Below are 22,523 nucleotides of genomic sequence, written 5' to 3' on the forward strand. Positions count from 1 at the left end.
CTTCATAGTACTGTATTAAACTTTGATTAATAATCTTCTATTAATAATGCCATTTGAGCCTGTTATTTGACAATCTTGAATCATTATTAAATTAAAACATGCAACTTTTGTGTCATCTGAAAACTTTATGTTTTCTTCTAGGTCATTGATAAAAATGTTCAGTAGCATATGGACAAGAATTGAGCCCTGCGGGATCCCATTAAAAATACACCTGTTTGATCATGATTCCCTGTTTATTGTGAGATTCTGATACCTATCATTTAGCCAGTTTGTAACCCATATAATGTATGCTATACTAATTTTGTCTCTTTCAATTTTTTAAATCAAATTGTCATACATTACCAGATCAAACACTTTACAGAAGTCTAAGTATATTGCATGAACTCTATTTCTTTTATCAGCCAAAACGGTGTTATCTATCGATGTTATTTTCCATAAACCCACATGGATTCAAATTAATTATGCTATACTCCTTTAATTATTTATTAATCAAGTCTTGTATTAGCCACTCCATGCCTGGAAATTATGTCAGACTGAGATACCTATAGTTACTTGGGTCATCCCGTTTATCCTTTTTTAAGAATGGGCCCATCATTAGATTTTTTTCAGTCTTCTGGAACTAACCCAGTGTCCCAAAGTTAAGGAAGATCAATATTAGATATCCAGTGACCTCCTTAGCCAGCTTTTTTAGGTTGCAACATAACACTATTTTATTTCTTAGAATGTAGAAGGACTACATGCAAAAATCCAAAAACAAAGAGAGAAAACAGGCTGCTCCCTGAGGCAGAGAGGCACAAGCATGTGAGCATGATAAGAAAAACACCCCCCCACACACACAGACACAAACACACTTAAAGTGATACCTTGCAATCCCAGTACAGTCCTCAATACCACAATGTAGATATAAATATACACCACACATTATCCCTCTTAGCCCCCATTACTTCATCTGTGAAATTGGGATGTTACCCCACAGCAGCCATGGGAAGGATTAATTAATAACTGGCAGGCACTGTGTGGCCCTTAGATGGAAGGTGTGTATAGAAATAAAAAATCATGGGGATTGCTGCATTTCTTTCTATTCTGGCATTTCCTGTTCCCCCTGCAGTGATGGAGAACCAGACAGAAGTGGGCGAGTTCATCCTCCTGGGCCTGACCAACCTCCAGGAGCTGCAGTGCTTCCTTTTCGCTCTCTTCCTGCTTCCGTACATGGCCAGCGTGGTGGGGAATGGGGCTATCATGGCCGTGGTGCTGGCCGAGCCCCAGCTCCACACCCCCATGTACTTCTTCTTGGGCAACCTCTCCTGCCTAGACATCTGCTACTCCACGGTGACCATGCCCAAAATGCTGGCTGGCTTCCTCTTGAGACACCAGATCATCTCCTTCACCGGCTGCCTGGTCCAGCTCCATTTCTTCCACTTCCTTGGCAGCAGCGAAGCCGTGCTGTTGGCCATCATGGCCTACGACCGCTATGTGGCCATCTGCAACCCACTGCGTTACAGACTGGTCATGAGCACACAGGTCTGCCTGCTCCTGGCAGCAGCCACCTGGTCCAGTGGTTTCCTGCATGCCCTGATGCACACGGTCATGACCTCCCAGCTGCATTTCTGTGGCCCCAACCATGTCCACCACTTCTTCTGTGACATAAAACCACTGCTGAGCCTGGCCTGCAGCAGCACCTGCCTCAACCTGAGCATCCTCAACATCGTCACCGGAGGCATTGTGATAGGTCCATTCATACTAACACTCCTCTCCTACCTGTACATCATCTCCTTCCTCCTGTTTAAAAAAGCCGGCGCTCCGCGAACCAGCTGAGCGGCGGGGAACCAGCTGAGCAGCGGGGGACAGCAGAGCAGCAAACAGCAGAAGTTAGCCTGAGATCTGTGTTGGTGAGTATCTGGGTATCTGAGTGTGTGTTTGGTGAGAGGATCGGAGTGTTTGTAGTGAGGGCAGCTTGAAAGTTTGAGCGAGTGCTTGATTGGTTGGCTGAAAAGGGCGGGAGTTGGGAGTGTTTTGTTTCAGGTGAGCCTGGCTGTTTAAAAAAGCCGGCGCTCCACGAACCAGCTGAGCGGAGGGGAACCAGCTGAGCAGCGGGGGACAGCAGAGCAGCAAACAGCAGGAGTCTGCCTGGGAGTTCGCCTGGGGTGAGCCCACTGAGGCTTACACCCTAACGACTTCTCTGAGTAATTACTGCATCTCCTGAGGAAGCTCATAGTAGGAAGGTAATATGGATTGGGAGTGTTCAGCTGTTGTGACCTGCACTGGATGTGCCATGTTTGTCTTTCTTCCACAGGACAGAAGCGACTTTATGTGTACAAAGTGCAAGCTGGTCTCCATATTGGAAGAGAACGTTCAAGGTCTGGAGCAACAGGTATCGACCCTGTGTTGCATAAGAGAAAGTGAAGATTTCCTGGACAGACGTCAGGATATGCTTCTACAGGCACAAGGTTCTGAAGATTCAGAGCAGGCTGCGCAGCGCGGACAGGAGGACGGTGAAGAAATTTGGCAACATGTTTTGGTTCCCCCAGAAGAAGAAGGGGGAATGTCCATGTACCAGCAACGCAGATACAGGTAAGTAACCGTTTTCATGTTCTCTCCAAAGGTACCATTGCGGGGAGTGGCCCAGATGATACGTCTGGGGGAAGGGAGCAGAAGGAGACTCCACCAGTTGAACGGTATGAGATGCACTGTCCTAAGGTTGGGTGTTCCACGACCACCACTCCCAAGAGAAGGAGGCGGGTGGTGGTGGTCGGGGACTCTCTCTTCAGGGGGACTGAGTCATCTATCTGCCGCCCTGACCGGGAAAACAGAGAAGTCTGCTGCTTGCCAGGGGCTAAGATTCGCGATGTGACGGAGAGTCTACCGAGACTCATCAAGCCCTCGGACCACTACCCCTTCCTGCTTTTCCACGTGGGCACCAATGATACTGCCAAGAATGACCCTGAGCGGATCACTGCGGACTACGTGGCTCTGGGAAGGAGGATAAAGGAGTATGAGGCGCAAGTGGTGTTCTCGTCCATCCTCTCCGTGGAAGGAAAAGGCCGGGGTAGGGATCGTCAAATCGTGGAAGTCAACGAATGGCTACGCAGGTGGTGTCAGAGAGAAGGCTTTGGATTCTTCAACCATGGGATGGTGTTCCAAGAAGGAGGAGTGCTAGGCAGAGACGGGCTCCACTTAACAAAGAGAGGGAAGAGCATCTTCGCGAGCAAGCTGGCTAACCTAGTGAGAAGGGCTTTAAACTAGGTTCACCAGGGGAAGGAGACCAAAGCTCTGAGGTAAGTGGGGAAGTGGGATACTAGGAGGAAGCACGAGCAGGAGCGTGTGAGAGGGGAGGGCTCCTGCCTCATACTGAGAACGAGGGGTGATCAGCAGGTTATCTCAAGTGCCTATATACAAATGCACAAAGCCTGGGAAACAAGCAGGGAGAACTGGAGGTCCTGGCAAAGTCAGGGAATTATGATGTGATTGGAATAACGGAGATTTGGTGGGATAACTCGCATGACTGGAATACTGTCATGGATGGGTATAAACTGTTCAGGAAGGACAGGCAGGGCAGAAAAGGTGGGGAGTTGCACTGTATGTAAGGGAGCAGTATGACTGCTCAGAGCTCAAGTATGAAACTGCAGAAAAACATGAGAGTCTCTGGATTAAGTTTAGAAGTGTGAGCAACAAGGGTGATGTCATGGTGGGAGTCTGCTATAGACCACCAGACCAGGGGGATGAGGTGGACGAGGCTTTCTTCCGGCAACTCGCAGAAGCTACTAGATCGCACGCCCTGGTTCTCATGGGCAACTTCAATCATCCTGATATCTGCTGGGAGAGCAATACAGCGGTGCACAGACAATCCAGGAAGTTTTTGGAAACTGTACGGGACAATTTCCTGGTGCAAGTGCTGGAGGAACCAACTAGGGGCAGAGCTCTTCTTGACCTGCTGCTCACAAACTGGGAAGAATTAGTAGGGGAAGCAAAAGTGGATGGGAACCTGGGAGGCAGTGACCATGAGATGGTCGAGTTCAGGATCCTGACACAAGGAAGAAAGGAAAGCAGCAGAATATGGACCCTGGACTTCAGAAAAGCAGACTTTGACTCCCTCAGGGAACTGATGGGCAAGATCCCCTGGGAAAATAACATGAAGGGGAAAGGAGTCCAGCAGAGCAGGCTGTATTTTAAAGAATCCTTATTGAGGTTACAGGTGTCTAGAAAGAATCCCGATGTCTAGAAAGAATAGTAAATATGGCAGTCGACCAGCTTGGCTTAACAGTGAAATCCTTGCTGATCTTAAACACAAAAAAGACGCTTACAAGAAGTGGAAGATTGGACAAATGACCAGGGATGAGTATATAAATATTGCTCGGGTATGTAGGGATGAGTATATAAATATTGCTTGGGTATGTAGGAATGAAATCAGGAAGGCTAAATCACACCTGGAGTTGCAGCTAGCGAGGGATGTTAAGAGTAACAAGAAGGGTTTCTTCAAGTATGTTGGCAATAAAAAGAAAGCCAAGGAAAGTGTGGGCCCCTTACTGAATGAGGGAGGCAACCTAGTGACAGAGGATGTGGAAAAAGCAAATCTACTCAATGCTTTTTTTGCCTCTGTCTTCACGAACAAGGACAGCTCCCAGACTGCTGCACTGGGCAGCCCAGCATGGGGAGGAGGTGGCCAGCCCTCTGTGAAGGAAGAAGTGGTTCGGGACTATTTAGAAAAACTGGACGTGCACAAGTCCATGGGGCCGGATGCGTTGCTTCCGAGAGTGCTAAAGGAATTGGTGGATGTGATTGCAGGGCCATTGGCCATTATCTTTGAAAACTCATGGCGATCTGGGGAAGTCCCGGATGACTGGAAAAAGGCTAATGTAGTGCCAATCTTTTAAAAAAGGGAAGAAGGAGGATCCTGGGAACTACAGGCCAGTCAGCCTCACCTCAGTCCCCGGAAAAATCATGGAGCATGTCCTCAAGGAATCAATTCTGAAGCACTTAGAGGACAGGAAAATGATCAGGAACAGTCAAAATGGATTCACCAAGGGCAAGTCATGCCTGACTAATCTAATTGCCTTCTATGATGAGATAACTGGTTCTGTGGATGAAGGGAAAGCAGTGGACGTGTTATTCCTCGACTTTAGCAAAGCTTTTGACACGGTCTCCCACAGCATTCTTGTCAGCAAGTTAAAGAAGTATGGGCTGGATGGATGCACTACAAGGTGGGTAGAAAGTTGGCTAGATTGTCGGGCTCAACGGGTAGTAATCAATGGCTCCATGTTTAGTTGGCAGCCGGTATCTAGCGGAGTGCCCCAGGGGTCGGTCCTGGGGCCAGTTTTGTTCAATATCTTCATTAATGATCTGGAGGATGGTGTGGATTGCACCCTCAGCAAGTTTGCCAATGACACTAAACTGGGAGGAGTGGTAGATACGCTGGAGGGTAGGGATAGCATACAGAGAGCCCTAGACAAATTGGAGGATTGGGCCAAAAGAAATCTGATGAGGTTCAACAAGGACAAGTGCAGAGTCCTGCACTTAGGACGGAAGAATCCAATGCACCGCTACAGACTAGGGACTGAATGGTTAGGCAGCAGTTCTGCAGAGAATGACCTAGGGGTGACAGCGGACGAGAAGCTGGATATGAGTCAGCAGTGTGCCCTTGTTGCCAAGAAGGCCAATGGCATTTTGGGACGTATATGTAGGGGCATTGCCAGCAGATCAAGGGACCTGATCGTTCCCCTCTATTCGACACTGGTGAGGCCTCATCTGGAGTACTGTGTCCAGTTTTGGGCCCCACACTAACAGAAGGATGTGGAGAAATTGAAGAGGGTCCAGCGAAGGGCAACAAAAATGATTAGGGGCCTGGAACACATGACTTATGAGGAGAGGCTGAGGGAACTGGGATTGTTTAGTCTACAGAAGAGAAGAATGAGGGGGGATTTGATAGCTGCTTTTAACTACCTGAAAGGTGGATCCAAAGAGGATGGATCTGGACTATTCTCAGTGATAGCAGATGACAGGACAAGGAGTAATGGTCTCAAGTTGCAGAGGGGGAGATTTAGGTTGGATATTAGGAAAAACTTTTTCACTAGGAGGGTGGTGAAACACTGGAATGCGTTACCTAGGGAGGTGGTGGAATCCCCTTCCCTAGAAGTTTTTAAGATCAGGCTTGACAAAGCCCTGGCTCGGATGATTTAGTTGGGATTGGTCCTGCTCTGGGCAGGGGGTTGGACTAGATGGCCTCCAGAGGTCCCTTCCAACTCTGTTATTCTATGATTCTATGATTCCTCCTGAAGGTACAGTCACGGGAGAACAGGCGGAAGGCCTTCTCCACCTGCACCTCCCACCTCACGGTGGTGACTTTACTCTACGTGCCTGTTATCTTTAACTATGTACTGCCCTCTCAGGGGGGTTCCCAGGAGAGGGACATGATAGCCACCCTCATGTACAGCATCATCACCTCTGTCCTAAACCCCCTGATCTATACCCTGAGGAACCGGGAGGTGAAATCTGCCCTGAGGAAAGTGGTAGGAAGAAAACTGTTCCCTGGAAGAACATGAAAAAAACTGAATGTTTTTCTCTGTCTCTGATGCTGAGAATGAGAGTGGGTAATGTGCTTTCTCTCGTTGAGTCTATTGTGCACTGGGAGCTGGCCATTAATGTGCAGAGAATCACTGTGCATTGGGCACTGGGAAATAGGCTGTAGAGAACCTTCCTAAACTGGAGAATGGAGGTTAATAGCAAGGGAGAGGTTAATAGCAATGGAGGTTAATAGCAAGAATGGAGGTTAATAGCAAGGGAGACTTTAAAGTCATAAAGAAAAGGAGGACTTGTGGCATCCGATGAATGCATCGGAATGCATCCGATGAAGTGAGCTGTAGCTCACGAAAGCTTATGCTCAAATAAATTTGTTAGTCTCTAAAGTGCCACAAGTCCTCCTTTTCTTTTTGTGGATACAGACTAACACAGCTGCTACTCTGAAACCTTGAAAGTCAGAAGGGACCACTGTGATCATCTGGTCTAACCTCCTGTACATTGCAGGCCACAGAACCTCACTCATCCACTCCTGTAATAGACCTCTAACCTCTGGCAGAGTAACTGAAGTCCTCAAATCATGGGTTAAATACTTCAGGTAAAAGAGAATTCACCACTGACACTAGTTGTGCACTGGTCAGCAGAAAATTGACAGTAGGGAATAAGAAGCCTGGATGGAAATAAACAATACATTGGAAATTGATGGGGAATCTTCATTTGACAAAAAGAAACAAACGAATAATTTGCCAACATTTTCAGTAGAAAATCTTGATTTTTCATGGAAGAAATGAAAATGGCCAAAACTCAAAAATGTACTGAGCGGTTTTGTGGTTCAGCGGTGTTGGTTTCCCAATAGAAAGTCTTTCTTTTTGAGAAAAGCAGACAGTTTGCACAAAAAATTTAGTAAAAAAAAAAAGAAGTATGTTGAAAAACCCATTTTCCATCAGAAAGATTTCAATGGAAAAATTCACTCATGCCTATTAAGAAGCCTTCTTCATTTGCATCTGTGGGTGGAGTCTCGGATTTTTAAAGGTGTCTGGTGCAGAAGGGCACTCAAATCCTATTGGCTGTTAATGACAGTTGGGCACCCTTAAGTCCCTTTGAAAATTTCATCCTCCACGCACAATTGCATAACATGTTCAGCCCCCAACATGCTGCAGAACTCAATCCCTAAAAAACATCGAGCTCCCACCGAGATCTAACCTATATCAAGCCCACATAGGTCCCCACCCATGTTCCCTACTGCAGCACAGACAAGTAGTTGTTCCTTGCAGTGTGCCATGAGAGTCAACAGAACAGGGCTATTTTGGATCTAAAAGGAAGAGGGATGGGCAGAGCTTCTTCTACAGTTGAGGCTGTCACAGAGCAGGCTTTGGACTAGATCCACAAAGGCATGTAGGCGTCTCCATCAAATTGGAGAAAATCCACAAGAGAGCAACAAAAATGACTAAAACATGACCTACGTGGAAAGGTTGAAAAGACTGGGTTTGTTTAGTTTGGAGAAGTGAAGACTGAGGGGGAAACATGATAACAGTTTTCAAGTACGTAAAAGTTTGTTATAAAGAAGTAAGTGATTAATTGTTCTCCGGAACCACTGAGGACAGGACAAGAAGTAATGGGCTTAAATTTCAGCAAGGTGGATTTTGGTTAAACATTAGGAAAAAAACTTAAGAATGGGTTAGACAAACACCAGACGGGGTAGTCTAGAGAATGTGTAGTCCTGCCACAGTGAGGACTGGACGAGATGACCTGTTGAGTTCCCTCCCAGTCCTATGGTTCTATGAGTAAGCTCTAGGCACTCAGTATTGGGAAACTAAAGAGACAGCTTGAGAGTCCAGTGATGACTCGGAGTATCTGGAGAACAAGGGTGGTGCAATGTGGGGAAAGGTACCTGGAGACCTTGAACAGGGCCCAAGCCAGGATCACAGTAACGTGGTGGTGGGGATCTGGAGCCAGTTCTGTGGAAAGGGGAGGTACTGAGACAAAGGCGCATGATGCCATGGGCAAGCAACCCAGTGCAGACAATATAGAAGGAGTCATTGGTGTCAGATGAGGGTCTTCATGCTGAAGCAAAGGCAAGAGCAATAAGCAGGCGGAATAAGTCGCTATCCGCAGGGTAAGCATCTGACATAGTCAGTACCAATGTGGCCTGCTGACCTGCAGTGATCAGGAAAGACTGCTGTGTCAAAGAATTATCCAGACCCCATAGTCCCTGAGAGAACACCAGAGTCAATGGCTCAGGTATCTCTTAATCAGTCAGTATCAGAAGAAACAAGCCAAAGGGCACACTTTGCCTTTGGTACCTGATGGATCCTCTATGGAAGAATCTGTGACCCAGGGATTTCTTGATGCCAACTGGCAGAGGGCAGAGGGGGTGCATATGGGTTTACAGGGAAGACTTATGCTCACAGGCCTGCTTTTACTAATTGCAGCCAGAATATAACCCAAGGATAAGGACAGCAGCTTATTCAAAGAACTAGGCTCCTGCTGCTTGTTCAACTCAGGACGGTGCGGTGACATTAATTCCAAATCAATGCTGCATGTTTTAAACGCATAGGATTTGTGGCCTGCGTACGGACTGGTACTGAAAAAAATCTGTATGTTAAATACTATTATTTGTTTGTTTGCATAGTACCTGCTGTGGTGCTGTAATGAGAAGATTGTGTTTAGATTTATGAGGAGTCTTCAATAACCCTCAAATTGTCCTCTTATAAATATCTAGATTTTTTTTTAGTCGGAGCCCCTTTGCTGCACTATTGTTTCTTTCTTCCAAACTGGAGCAATTCAGGTTACAGGCATCCATGACTGTCCCAATTTGCATATTTGTCTGATGTGGTATTATCCACAGGAGGGAGTTCCACGGTCAAAACATACTGGACTCACTCACCATTCCTGCTCTAAAATGGAATTATTGTGGGTACTTGTGTAATCCAGATAGGGTGGGTCATGCCATCTCAGCCCTTCCTCACACACACACAGAGAAAGAGAAAGAGACCTCATCCCACCAAATAGCGTGGTGGTTAGGGCATTCTGCTGGGAGCCGGGAGAAATGGGTTTCAGACTGTGATGGGTTGTTACTCTGGGGTGTAGTCTGGGAGCAGTTGGAATCGTTGTGCCCCCTAACCATTCAGCTGGGTTGGCCTCTCTCACACTGCTCTGCTGGTGACTCAGCCAGCCTCTCCAGGCCCTGTTATCACCCAACATGACAGCAGGTGGTGCCACACACCTAACTGAATTAACTGAGTGCTTTATGTAACCCACTCATGGACAAACAGGGGGCCCCTAGCCAACTTCCCAGCTCCCCAGCCTTTCACCCCTACTGAGGGATAAACCCAGAATTATACCATCTTGCACTGCACAGGGATCTGTACAAAGTCCAGTGGAGGGCAACAGAAATGATTAGGGGGCTGGGGCACATGACTTATGAGGAGAGGCTGAGGGAACTGGGCTTATTTAGTCTGCAGAAGAGAAGAATGGGGGGCGGGGGGAGGGATTTGATAGCAGCCTTCAACTATCTGAAAGGAGGTTCCAAAGAGGAGGGAGCTAGGTTGTTCTCAGTGGTGGCAGATAACAGGACAAGAAGCAATAGTTTCAAGTTGCAGTGGGGGAGGTCTAAGTTGGATATTAGGAAACACTATTTCACTACAAGGGTGGTGAAGCACTGGAATGGATTACCTAGGGAGGTGGTAGAATCTCCATCCTTAGAGGTTTTTAAGGCCCAGCTTGACAAAGCCCTGGCTGGGATGATTTAGTTGGGATTGGTCCTGCTTTGAGCAGGAGGTTGGACTAGATGACCTCCTGAGGTCTCTTCCAACCCTAATCTTCTATGATAAACAAAACTGCAATCTAAGTCTTTTACAAACTAGACAGGATTTGGATCAGCACTATCTCACCCTGTCTGGTGATACAAGCAGGCTTGCAGATTCTTGAGGCACAAGCTGCATCTGCCTTGTAGTTTGGGTTCCCCTCCTTCATTCCAAGTCCTTTGTCTTCCATTACTTCTTTCAGGTGTTGAATTGTGGGGGAATGAGAACAAATCATGTTGTCGCTGCACACCGTATAGAGTTTCTCCATATGGTGGGAACCCTTTGTTACAAGCTAAGTTCTCAGCCCAGTTTGTGGAAAAATACAGGTACCAAAATGGAGTTCAGTATCATGTGGTTTGGTCACATGCCCTTGCCAGCCTTGCTGAGTCACAGCAGCCATTATTCATAGGCTGGCTGAAACGTTCCCAGGTGAGGACAAACCTTTTCCATGGTCCATTGTCTTTGCTGATGGGCCGTTAGCACTGTCTAGCTTCTTCATTGTTGTGCATGAAAGGCTTGTTGTGTGTGTCACCCAGAGTAGGTACATTTGAAATACAGATACATAGTCAATATTCTTAACTTCAGATACAAAAATGATACATGCACACAAATAGGATAATCATATTCAGCAAATCATATTTGGTTTGACACATTTGGTACAGGATGCACCATAATTATGTCAAAATCTATCATAATGATACCACTATGATGAGTATGGGGTGTAGTGCCACACAGACCCGCCTCCAAATTAGGCAGAGGGCGGGATCCAGGGCTGTGGGTCTTCCACATCCCAGCTGAGTGCTCTAACCACTGAGATATCGGGTATAATGGGATACGTTACCAAAAAAATCTTATCCCATGTTGACCTTTGTGTGTGGCACCTCCCAGAGGTACTTCAGGTTGTGAGATGCCTTGCCGGTGCCTGCCCTTAGCGTGAAGCAATCTTTGTCTATGCCTGCTGTGGTTCCACTCCTGGAAACCAACAGCCTCTGTCCTCCAGGTCTCTGCAGACCTCACCTTCTCTGTGTCTCTGTGCCCCTGCCACTGGATGGTCACAGTAATTACCAAGTCAGCTGCCACCAAAGAGACAGTGCACACACCAGCCTGTTTGATCTAGCTATGCAGTCACACTTTGCTTAATGTTACAGCACTGAGATCTACTTCTGATAAAACAAAGAGTTTATTAACAAAGATTGGAGTGTTACTGAGTAAGGGCCAGAACTAGAGACCGTGTCTGGACTCTTCTTAGACCTAATTGATTTCAAAGCATCCACCTGGGGGACTCAGCCAGGGCTGTAACCTTGTTGTTTGTTTTTTACCGTTCAACCAGCTCATCTGTGCCGACCTCAGTTTCTTAAAGAAACACTTGGCTTGTTTGTTCATTCAGTAACTCTCCAGTGGTGCATTAATCCTGTCCCAGAGGAGCCATCCACTGAATGGAAATCTTGCTTCCCTGATAATGCCATGGGTACTCCATGGAATATGGACATAATAAAAAGGTTTCTTGCCTGCTCAGTCATCAAAGGTTTTCAGAACAACCAGGGCTCACTCCTCTCCTATGGTCTGAACTGACTGAAATTCCTGCAATTTCCCCACAACACACTTTGTCACCTGTCACTGTTGAAACAACTCATCTAGAAAGAGGACCAGTATCACTCAGGTAAGTGCTGGAAGGGGAAATAGCAGGAAAGCGCTCCCTAGTTTTCTAAATCCACAAATACAAGTATGTTCCTGATGTCTGGAATTACTGGTTTCTTTCTTTCTTTCTTTCTTTCTTTCTTTCTTTCTTTCTTTCTTGTATATTATAAAAAGGAGAGGCTGAGTCAGACCTAGTCTACATGGCCCCGTGTTTTGGTCTATGGGAGCATGAATTGCAGAATTCACTAGTATGCAGGACTGTAATTGTCCTGTGAGTGCAAATGCAAATCAAGTACCTTTTAGTTCACACTTGCAGGGGGTACATGGGGCATTTACAACCAATCATGCTAGAGAGTGCTGTGACTTACACTCCTGTTGTCCAAACTGTGGACATGTCCTAAGACACCGGTTTTCAACTTTTTTTTTCATTTGCAGACCCCTAAAAAATGGATGTGTGTACCCCATTGGAAATATTAGACATAGTCCGTGGACCCCCAGGGGTCCTTGTATCATGTGTTGAAAGCCACTGCACTAAGACAAGGTTATGGGAAATTCCTTAACACAGTTAGGTCCCTTATTTGCTGGGCTGCCTCCATACACACGAGACTGGTGCAGTGCACAGCAAATTAAGGTTAGGTTTAGGGATTAGAAAGTTAGACACCCAAGTACCTCCCATTGAATGTCAGTGAGAGTTTGGCACCTGCTTCCGCATTGCTATAGCGAACATACAAATCTACAAAGAAATGTGGGAGATGACCGTGACAACAATGATGATGATTCTTCACTGATACGGTAGTTTCACCTGGAGTCTACAAGAGAGCAAGTTGAACTATTTGGCTGAGAAACATTTTCATACAAAAAAGATCTACAGTAGAACCTCAGAGTTACAAACACCTTGGGAGTGGCGGTTGTTCATAATTCTGAAATGTGCATAACTCTGAACAAAACGTTATGGGCAGTGATGAGCTGCCAAAATCTTAACAACCGATTCCCTATAAAAAGTTCTGATTTAAGGGATGTGCCCCAGTATGTATTTTTTGTACCAACAAGGTTACCATATGTCCGTATTTTCCTGGGAGGAATTTTTAAAATTTAAAAATTCCTCCTGGACGGCGATTTAAGAACCAAAAAGCCTGACCTGTCTGGGAAAATACGGGTGTGTGTTAACCCTATCTAAAGTTCTTTGTTAAAAAGATGGGCCTGAACTAGAAATGAGCTCCGTGTCACATGTGTGGGGCCCCGTCACGCCCTGGGAGTCTGCTAGGGTGACCAGATGTCCCGATTTTATAGGGACAGTCCTGATTTTGGGGTCTTTTTCTTATATAGGCTCCTATTACCCCCCACCCTCTGTCCTGATTTTTCACATTTGCTGTCTGGTCACCCTAGGGTGTGCACATGTGTGGGTCCCAGCTGCCCCCTGCCCCCCTCATTGAAGCAGGTGTGCAGGGTTACTGCCCTGGGAACTGCAGGGCACCCGTGGACGTGGGGCCAGCTGCAGAAAGGGGCGTGGGGCAGGGCTAGCTGGAGGCAGGGGTGCAGGGCTGGCTGCGGGCAGGGTAGGGGGTGCGGAGCTGGCTGGAGACAGGAGGGTGCGGGGTTGGCTGGAGACAAGGGGGTGCGGGGCTGGCTGCACGCAGGGCAGGGGGTGCGGAGCTGGCTGGAGACAAGAGGATGCGGGGTTGGCTGAAGGCAAGGGGGTGTGGGGCTGGCTGGAGACAGGGCAGGGGCTGACTGGAGGTAGGGGCTGGCTGCAGGCAGGGCAGGGGGGTGCAGGGCTGGCTGGAGACAAAGGCTGGCTGCGGGCAGGGCAGGGGGTGTGGCAGGGGCTGGTGTGGGCAGGGCAGGAGGTTCGTGCAGCAGGGGTTGGCTGGATACAGGGCAGGGGGTACGGCAGGGGCTGGTGCGGGCAGGGCAGGGGGTGCGTGCAGCAGGGGTTGGCTGCATACAGGGCAGGGGGTGCGGCAGGGGCCGGCTGCAGGCAAGCGGTGCAGGGGTGGCTGGAGACAGGGGCTGGTGCGGGCAGGGTGGTGGGTGCTCACAGGGAGAGCGGCTCAGAGCAGCCCGAGCAGCAGGACGCAGCCCAGGCGCAGCAGAGCAGCCGGGGACCCACCCGGCAGCAGCAGGAGCCCCAGGGCCAGGCGGCAGCCCACGTGGCTCCCACAGCACAGCGCCCCCGGCGGCCGGAGGAGGAATTACATCACTTCCAGGCCGGAGCCCATCAAAGCCTCAGCGCCCCCTGCAGGGAAGCGGGTTAACAACCGGTTCTAAAACTGCTTCAAAATTTAACAACCGGTTCGCGTGAACCGGTGCGAACCGGCTCCAGCTCACCACTGGTTATGGGTGTTCTTTCAAAAGTTTACAATGGAACATTGATTTAATGCAGTTTTGAAACTTTACTATGGAGAAGAAAAATGCTGCTTTCCCTTTTTTTAGTTGTTTACGTATAACACAGTACTGTACTATATTTGCTTTTTTTTTTGCCTCTACTGCTGCATGATTGCATACTCCTGGTTCCAAATGAGGTGTGTGGTTGACTGATTGTCATCCCATCCTCCTGCACTCCTGAGCTGCTGCTTGCTGGAGAGACACTGCCAAAGCAAAGGAAATAGCCCAAGAACTTAAATATGTATGGAAATGTTTCTCAGCCAAATATTTCAGCCTGCTCTCTTGCAGACTCCAGGTGAAACTGCCGTATCAGTGCAGAATCATCATCATTGTTGTCACGGTCATCTCCCACATTTCTTTGTAGATTTGTGTCATCTGCAAAATGTTGTCCCTGTATTCAATGTTCACCCGCTTGTCTGGATTGTTAATAAACATAAAATAACGACACCAGCTCCTATAGGGAACCTTGTGGTGCTTAAATTATTTCACTTTTCCTAGTGCTTACGAAGGACAGTCACTGCTCAGAAGGAGCTCATAGTCTCAGGTCAAATCAATACAAAGAAATCAGGGAAAGGGGAATAACAACAGGAAATTGTATTGAGTGTAAATTCAGAAGAGACCAATAGATAATCTAGTCTGATCACCTTTATAGTACAAGCCATTTCATTTCACCCTGCTGCCTCGGTACATAGCCCAATAATTTGTTGGGCTAAGGCATAGCTTGCAGAAAGGCAACCAGTCTTCATTTAAAGACATCAAGAGATGGAGAATCCATCTCTTGTTAGTGATTTCCTTGTTAGTGTTTTCTTACGGTTCAGCACCCTTACTGTTAAAAAACCATTGTGCCTAACTGTCCATTTTGAATTTGTTTGGCTTTAACTTCCAGACATTGGTTCTTGATCTACCTTTCTCCACTAAATTAAGGAGCCCTTTAGTATCCAGTATTTTCTCCCTATGAAAAAAAGAAAAGGAGTACTTGTGGCACCTTAGAGACTAACACATTTATTTGAGCATAAGCTTTCGTGAGCTACAGCTCACTTCATCGGATGGATTCAGTGGAAAATACAGTGGGGAGATTTATATACATAGAGAACATGAAACAATGGGTGTTACCGTACACACTGTAACCAGAGTGATCACTTAAGATGAGCTATTACCAGCAGGAGAGCGGGGGCGGGGGGGTAAACCTTTTGTAGTGATAATCAAGGTGGACCATTTCCAGCAGTTGACAAGAACCTCTGAGGAACAGTGGGGGGTGGGGGGGAGAAATAGTTTTACTTTGTGTAATGACCCATCCACTCCGAGTCTCTATTCAAGCCTAACTTAATTGTATCCTGTTTGCAAATTAATTCCAATTCAGCAGTCTCTCGTTGGAGTCTGTTTTTGAAGTTTTTTTGTTGAAGAATTGCAACTTTTAGGTCTGTAATCAAGTGACCAGAGAGATTGAAGTGTTCTCCGACTGGTTTTTGAATGTTATAATTCTTGACATCTGATTTGTGTCCATTTATTCTTTTACGTAGAGACGGTCCAGTTTGACCAATGTACATGGCAGAGGGGCATTGCTGGCACATGATGGCATTTATCACATTGGTAGATGTGCAGGTGAACGAGCCTCTGATAGTGTGGCTGATGTGATTAGGCCCTATGGTGGTGTCCCCTGAATATATATGTGGACACAGTTGGCAACGGGTTTTGTTGCAATGATAGGTACCTGGGTTAGTGGTTCTGTTGTGTGGTGTGTGGTTGCTGGTGAGTATTTGTTTCAGGCTGGGGGGCTGTCTGTAAGTGAGAACTGGCCTGTCTCCCAAGATCTGTGAGAGTGATGGGTCGTCCTTCAGGATAGGTCGTAGATCCTTGATGATGCGTTGGAGAGGCTTTAGTTGGGGGATGAAGGTGATGGCTAGTGGCATTCTATTATTTTCTTTGTTGCCCTCTGTTCCTCAGACGTTCTTGTCAACTGCTGGAAATGGCCCTCCTTGATTATCACTACAAAAGGTTTACCGCCCCCACCCCCCGCTCTCCTGCTGGTAATAGCTCATCTTAAGTGATCACCCTGGTTACAGTGTGTATGGTAACACCCATTGTTTCATGTTCTCTATGTATATAAATCTCCCCACTGTATTTTCCACTGAATGCATCCGATGAAGTGAGCTGTCGCTCACGAAAGCTTATGCTCAAATAAATTTGTTAGTCTCTAAGGTGCCACAAGTACTCCTTTTCTTTTTGCAAATACAGACTAACACGGCTGCTACTCTGAAACCTCTCCCTATGAAAGTACTTAGTCACCTCTCAGCCTCCCTTTTGATAAACTAAATGGATTGAGCTCTTCAAGTCACTCAGGATTTGTCTATACTTCCAGCTAAATCAGCACAGCTGTGATAAATGCAGCAATATCGATTTAGCGGGTCTGGTGAAGACAAGCTAAGTCGATAGCAGAACACTCTTCCATCAATGTCTGTACTCCACCTCCCCAAGAGGCATAAGGTAAGTCATTGGGAGAGTGTCTCCTGTCAACATAGCGTGGTGTAGACATCACTGTAAGTTGACCTAAGTTATGTTGACTTCAGTTATGTAACTTATACGTAAGAACATAAGAATGGCCATACTGGGTCAGGCCAAAAGTCCATCTAGCCCAGTATCCTGTCTTTCGACAGTGGTCAATGCCAGGTGCCCCAGAGGGAATGAACTGAACAGGTAATCATCAAGTGACCCATTCCCTGTCACTCATTCCCAGTTTCTGGCAAACAGAGGCTGGAGACACCATCCCCACCCACCCTGGCTAACAGCCATTGATGGACCTATCCTCCATGAATTTATTTAGTTCTTTTTTGAACCCTGTTATAGTCTTGGCCTGCATAACTTAGGTCAACATACAGCTTTCGTGTAGACAAGCCTCCTTTGAAAGGCATTTTCTATAATCATTTTTGTGGTTCTTTTCTGAACCCTCTCCAACTTTTTAGTGTATGAACAAGTCAGCTTTGATCACAGCCGGCAACACAGCAGAAATGGGGCTGTGAGAGGGACATAAATGCGGGTAGAATAGGGGATTTATGGATGAGTTTGCAGAGGTTTACAATACATGGTACGGTGTGAGAATGGGACAAACAGAAGGACTGTGAACTGGAGAGCGTTGATGGAGTGGAAGGAATTGGAGGCATCAGAAAGCATGACAAGGGAGGATATACAGGGAAAGGCAGAGTTACTTAGAGCTTTCCAACTGGTGCCTAGAACCTGAGCTTTGACACAATATCCAGTGGGAAGCCAATGGACGGATCCAAAGAGTGAAGAGCTGCTAAGCTTGTTACTTCATGAAAATTGGCCCTTTAATGCTGCCCTTTGTTATCTCTCATACTTTGCCGCTCACCCCATGACCGCATAGATCCTTTCATAGCCTATTGTGAGGCACATAAAGGAATTTTGAAAGTCTAAATAAATGTCAACCCATTCTGCTTTATCTACTGTTTCGGTCACACAGTCACGTAATTCTATTAGATAAGTGAAACCCAATTTTCCTTTGCAAAATCTGTGCTGCTTAGACACTATCATATCATGATCCTCTGGGTCTTTTATTAATCTATCTGTAATTATTCTTTCAACCCCTTTACCGGGCTCATATGTTAGGCTTACTGGTCTGTAATTCCCTGGATCACCTCTAAGGACTTTTAAAAATGTAAGGAAAACATTTATTAGCCTCCAATATAATAACTGATTCTGAGATTCTATCAAACTAAGAGAATGCTGAAGTAAATTTCAAAAGAATTATTTTTTTCTTGAAATTATTCATTTAAATTTTTTATTCAAAAAAGAAAACTTTCAGCTCTACTCCTCATGTGGAGCGATACGAGACACCCTGCAGCTATTCTGTCTCCTTTTCTTGTATATTCCAGTGATGGAGAACCAGACGGAGATAAGCAAGTTCATCCTCCTGGGCCTGACCAATCTCCAGGAGCTGCGGTGCTTCCTCTTCATTCTCTTCCTGATGCTTTACTTGGCCAGCATTCTGGGGAATGGGGCAATCATGGCCATTGTAATGGCTGAACCCCGGCTTCACACCCCCATGTACTTCTTCTTGGGCAACCTCTCCTGTCTGGACATCTTCTACTCAACAGTCACCGTGCCCAAGATGCTGGCTGGTTTCCTCTCAGGGCACCAGACCATCTCCTTTACTGACTGCCTGGCTCAGCTCCATTTCTTCCACTTCCTGGGAAGTAGTGAGGTCATTCTTCTGGCTGTCATGGCCTACGACCGCTATGTGGCCATCTGCAACCCGCTTCGCTACATGCTGGTCATGAACCCACAGGTCTGCCTGCTCCTGGCAGCAGCCACCTGGACCACCGGCTTCCTACATGCCCTGCTGCACATGGTCATGACCTCCCGACTGCAATTCTGTGGCTGCAACCGTGTGCACCACTTTTTCTGTGACATCAAGCCCCTGCTGAGCCTGGCCTGCAGCAGCACCAGCCTCAACCTGAGCCTCCTCAACATCGTCACTGGGACCATTGCTCTGAGTCCCTTCATCATCACGCTCCTCTCCTACCTCTACATCATCTTCTTCCTCTTCCTGAAGGTCCAATCACAGGACGGCAGGAGAAAGGCTTTCTCCACCTGCACCTCCCACCTCACCGTGGTGGCACTGCTTTATGTGCCGGTCCTCTTCAATTATATGCCACATTCTGTGGGAGGCTCCTCAGAAAGGGAGATGATCATCACCCTCATATACACCATCGTCACCCCAGTTCTGAACCCCCTGATCTACACCCTGAGGAATCAGGAGGTGAAATCTGCTTTGAGGAAAGCACTGGAAAGAAAGCTTCTCTGTGGGAAAAAATGAATAAAGTAGAGACAATACTCAAAAAGTATCTCTGATATTGTCAATGGAAGTGGAGAAATGGACAGTAAATTTTAAGGGACAATCTTGCAAGATGCACTTGAAAATACACTATATTGGACCATATTAATTATTGAATATTTTACTATTTGCATTACAATATTGCCTGGAAATTACACTCTAGGGAACCTTTCTAATTGACCATTGTCATTATTAATTGTTTTAGAGCTATGCCTAGAATTCTACAATATCGTTGATGTTATTGTTTTTATTATGGTTGTGCTTAGTAAATCTACTGTGGCAAATAGCAGTGGGCAGATATTTCTTTTGCCCCAGAATGGAAAAGTTTAGTGAAAATGATGGTCGGAGGACTCATTTTTGGCTAAGTTTTCAGTGGAAAAGTTTGACTGCTCATTAAGAACCTGAAAACCAAAAATGTTTTTGTTTCTCACAACCAAATATTGAAAAGAATACACCTGAAAACTGTGAAAAAAATTTGGGGGGATTTAAAATGTTTTGTTTTGTTTTGGGGTCATAATTTTTTGATGAAAAATTAAACAGTTCAAAGGAAAGCAGACACGTTCAATGAACAATTTTGTTGAGTCAAAACCCAGCTTTTCCTAAGAAGAATGAACAAACAAACAAACAAATGATAAGTTTAGACCAACTCTACTTGGGAACCATTATTATGAATTGTTATGTTTATTAATGGGGATGCTAGTGATGATATAGAGAAGATGACATGACAGATTTTCATTTTGACTGGACTTATAAACCTTTAGATTTAAGAAATGTAAAAATTACACACACTCATCATCAAAACATAACATGGGCATTAAAAATGAAACAGTATTTGCATTTTTCATCTTGGCTTGGTGAAGATCAGGCTGAAGATGTCAAAACTGACCACTTTTTAAAACAAATGTTGAATGGAATGTTTGACCTTTATATGGAACCCTGTTGGCAAAACCACATATGCTTTTCGAATCTGAATGATTAAAGGATTCGAAAACATGCCCTACAGCGATAGAGACAAGGAGCTAAATCTGTTTATTTTAAGCAAGAGAAGGTTAAGGGGTGATTCGATCATAGTCTATAATTACCTACGTGTGATCTATCAGCAGATATATAATATAGAATATGCAGACGTCTCACTCCTGAAGGGCTACGGAACGGAGATGATTAAAAATGGAGATCATAGGCAACTGAATTTCAATGTGATTTGGGAACACAACTCCCTTGGGCTCCACTGAAAATCCAAGACAATTACTCTCAGCCTGTTACACTTCCAAGATCAATGAACAAATGTGGGAGAACTTTTGCATTTTAATATGGCTACATGTAAACATAAATCTCAGAATAAAGAATGTAGGCCATGTCTATACGATGGGGGGCAGAATCCTGGGAAGCAGTGACTCTGAAACAGATTTGGTGGGGGGTGGATAATCAGGTGAACATGAGGTCCCATCAAGATGCTGTGGGCAAAACGGTTAATGTGATCCAGGAATACATAAACAAGGGAATCTCGAGTAGGAGTAGAGAGGTTACTTGACCTCTGCATATGGCACTGGTGCAACTGCTGCTGGAATTCTGTGAGCAATTCTGGCATCCAAAATTCAAGAAGGATGTTGATAAATTGGGGAGGAGTCAGAGACGAGCCATGAGAATGATAAAAGGATTAGAAAACTTGCCATGTAGTGATAGACTCAAAGAGCATAATCAAGTTAGCTTAACAAAGAGAAGGTTAAGGGGTGACTTGATTACAGTCTACAAGTACCTATATGGGGAACAAATATTTAATGCTGGGCTTTTCAATTTAGCAGAGAAAGGTAAAACACAATACAATGGCTAGAAACTGAAGCTAGACAAATTCAGACTGGAAAAAATGTCTAAATTTTTAACAGTGAGAGTAATTAACCATTGGAACAATTTACCAAGGACCGTGGTGGATTCTTCATCACTGGTAATTTTTAAATCAAGATTGGATGTTTTTCTAAAAGATCTGCTCTAGGAATTATTGTGGGGAAATTCTATGGCCTGTGTTCTACAGGAGGTCAGACTAGATGATCAAAATGGTCCCTTCTGGCCTTGGAATATGTATATCTATGTACTCCACTCCTTTCAAGTTTACCACTGCCCGCGTTGTGAGATTATTGTTTGATGTTATTCTATCAGGGCCAACGCCCGACCTTGTCCATATTCAGAGTTGCATTGGTTTCTATTTAAATTGGTTTGAAACTTATTTAGCAGACCCAGTGTAAAACCATGTGCGGATGTTTTTTATTTGGATTTAAGAGAGGCTAATCTCAATTAGACTTCTGCTCCTAACACCTTTAGGTGCTTTGGAAAATCTCACGTGACATTTGTTTTACAAACACACCTTCAGTTAAAACAGTGCATGCTTGTGTGCAGTCAGCGCCTCACTGAAGCCGGTTTTGACTGGAGCTGGTCAAAAATTTTCCAGTGCAATGTTTTTCCATCGGAAACTGCTGTTTCAGTGACACTGAAACTTTCTATGATAATGTGCCAATTTTTTGTTTTGAAAAAATTGGAAAAAAACATTAATCGATTCATAGATTCTGCAGCCAGTAGGGACAATTGTGATAATGTAACCTGACCGCCTGTATAGTACAGGGCATAGAAATTGGACCTGACAAGGTTCAAACGTTCCATTGTCAGAATTGAAAATTTCAATATTTTGTTTCGAAATGAAATATTTAATGAGTAACTAATCCCTGGGTGAATGGTTAGAAAATGTAACACCTGATGTGTCACTTTCAGTGGCTTTCTTTAGCAGACTTCCCCAGAATGCGATGATCCCTATGGATTGAGCAATTGATCATTTGATAATAACCTGTCTATCTTAAGGTGTCACAAGTACTCCTTTTCTGTCTGTCTATGTGTTTTAGTTTTGTATATAGCACCTATCAGTGTGTTATTGAAATGCTTCTCACATCAATTTTATAATGGTAATCATAGGCACTGACTTACGCAGATCCTGGGGGGTGCTCAACCCCCGCTCCGCCCCACCCCCCACTCCACTCCTTCCTCCAAGTTCCCACCTCACCACACTTCTTCCCATCCCAGGCCACACCCCCACTCCACCCCTTTCTCCAAGCCCCCACCCTGCCCCACCTCTTCCTTCCCTTCTCCTCCTCCTCCCTCCCAAGACCCTCTGCACGCTGCTAAACAGCTGATCTGTGGGCAAGAGGTGCTGCGGGGAGGAAGAGGTGCTGATCTGGGGGGATGTCACAATTTTTTCTGTGGGTGCTCCAGCCCCAGAGCACCCTCGGAGTCACTGCCTATGGTGCTAATCTTGAAGTCCTTCCTTGAACAGAAGTTCTAACATGCCTGAT

At 45.8% G+C, this 22,523-nt stretch overlaps 2 protein-coding genes across 2 annotated transcripts; both read left to right on the forward strand.

The window, feature by feature from the left end:
* Positions 1-1,110: 1,110 nt before the first annotated feature.
* On the forward strand, positions 1,111-6,536 carry LOC141997523 (olfactory receptor 12D1-like). The gene is made up of 3 exons (XM_074969897.1): positions 1,111-1,781; positions 1,954-1,960; positions 6,273-6,536. The coding sequence occupies exons 1-3, from the start codon at positions 1,111-1,113 to the stop codon at positions 6,534-6,536; spliced, it is 942 nt and encodes a 313-aa protein (XP_074825998.1).
* Positions 6,537-18,228: 11,692 nt separating this feature from the next.
* On the forward strand, positions 18,229-19,170 carry LOC141997084 (olfactory receptor 12D1-like). The gene has a single exon (XM_074969399.1). The coding sequence runs from the start codon at positions 18,229-18,231 to the stop codon at positions 19,168-19,170; it is 942 nt and encodes a 313-aa protein (XP_074825500.1).
* Positions 19,171-22,523: the final 3,353 nt, after the last annotated feature.

This window comes from Natator depressus, chromosome 13 (assembly GCF_965152275.1).
Source record: "Natator depressus isolate rNatDep1 chromosome 13, rNatDep2.hap1, whole genome shotgun sequence".
Classification (NCBI taxonomy): Eukaryota; Metazoa; Chordata; order Testudines; family Cheloniidae; genus Natator; species Natator depressus.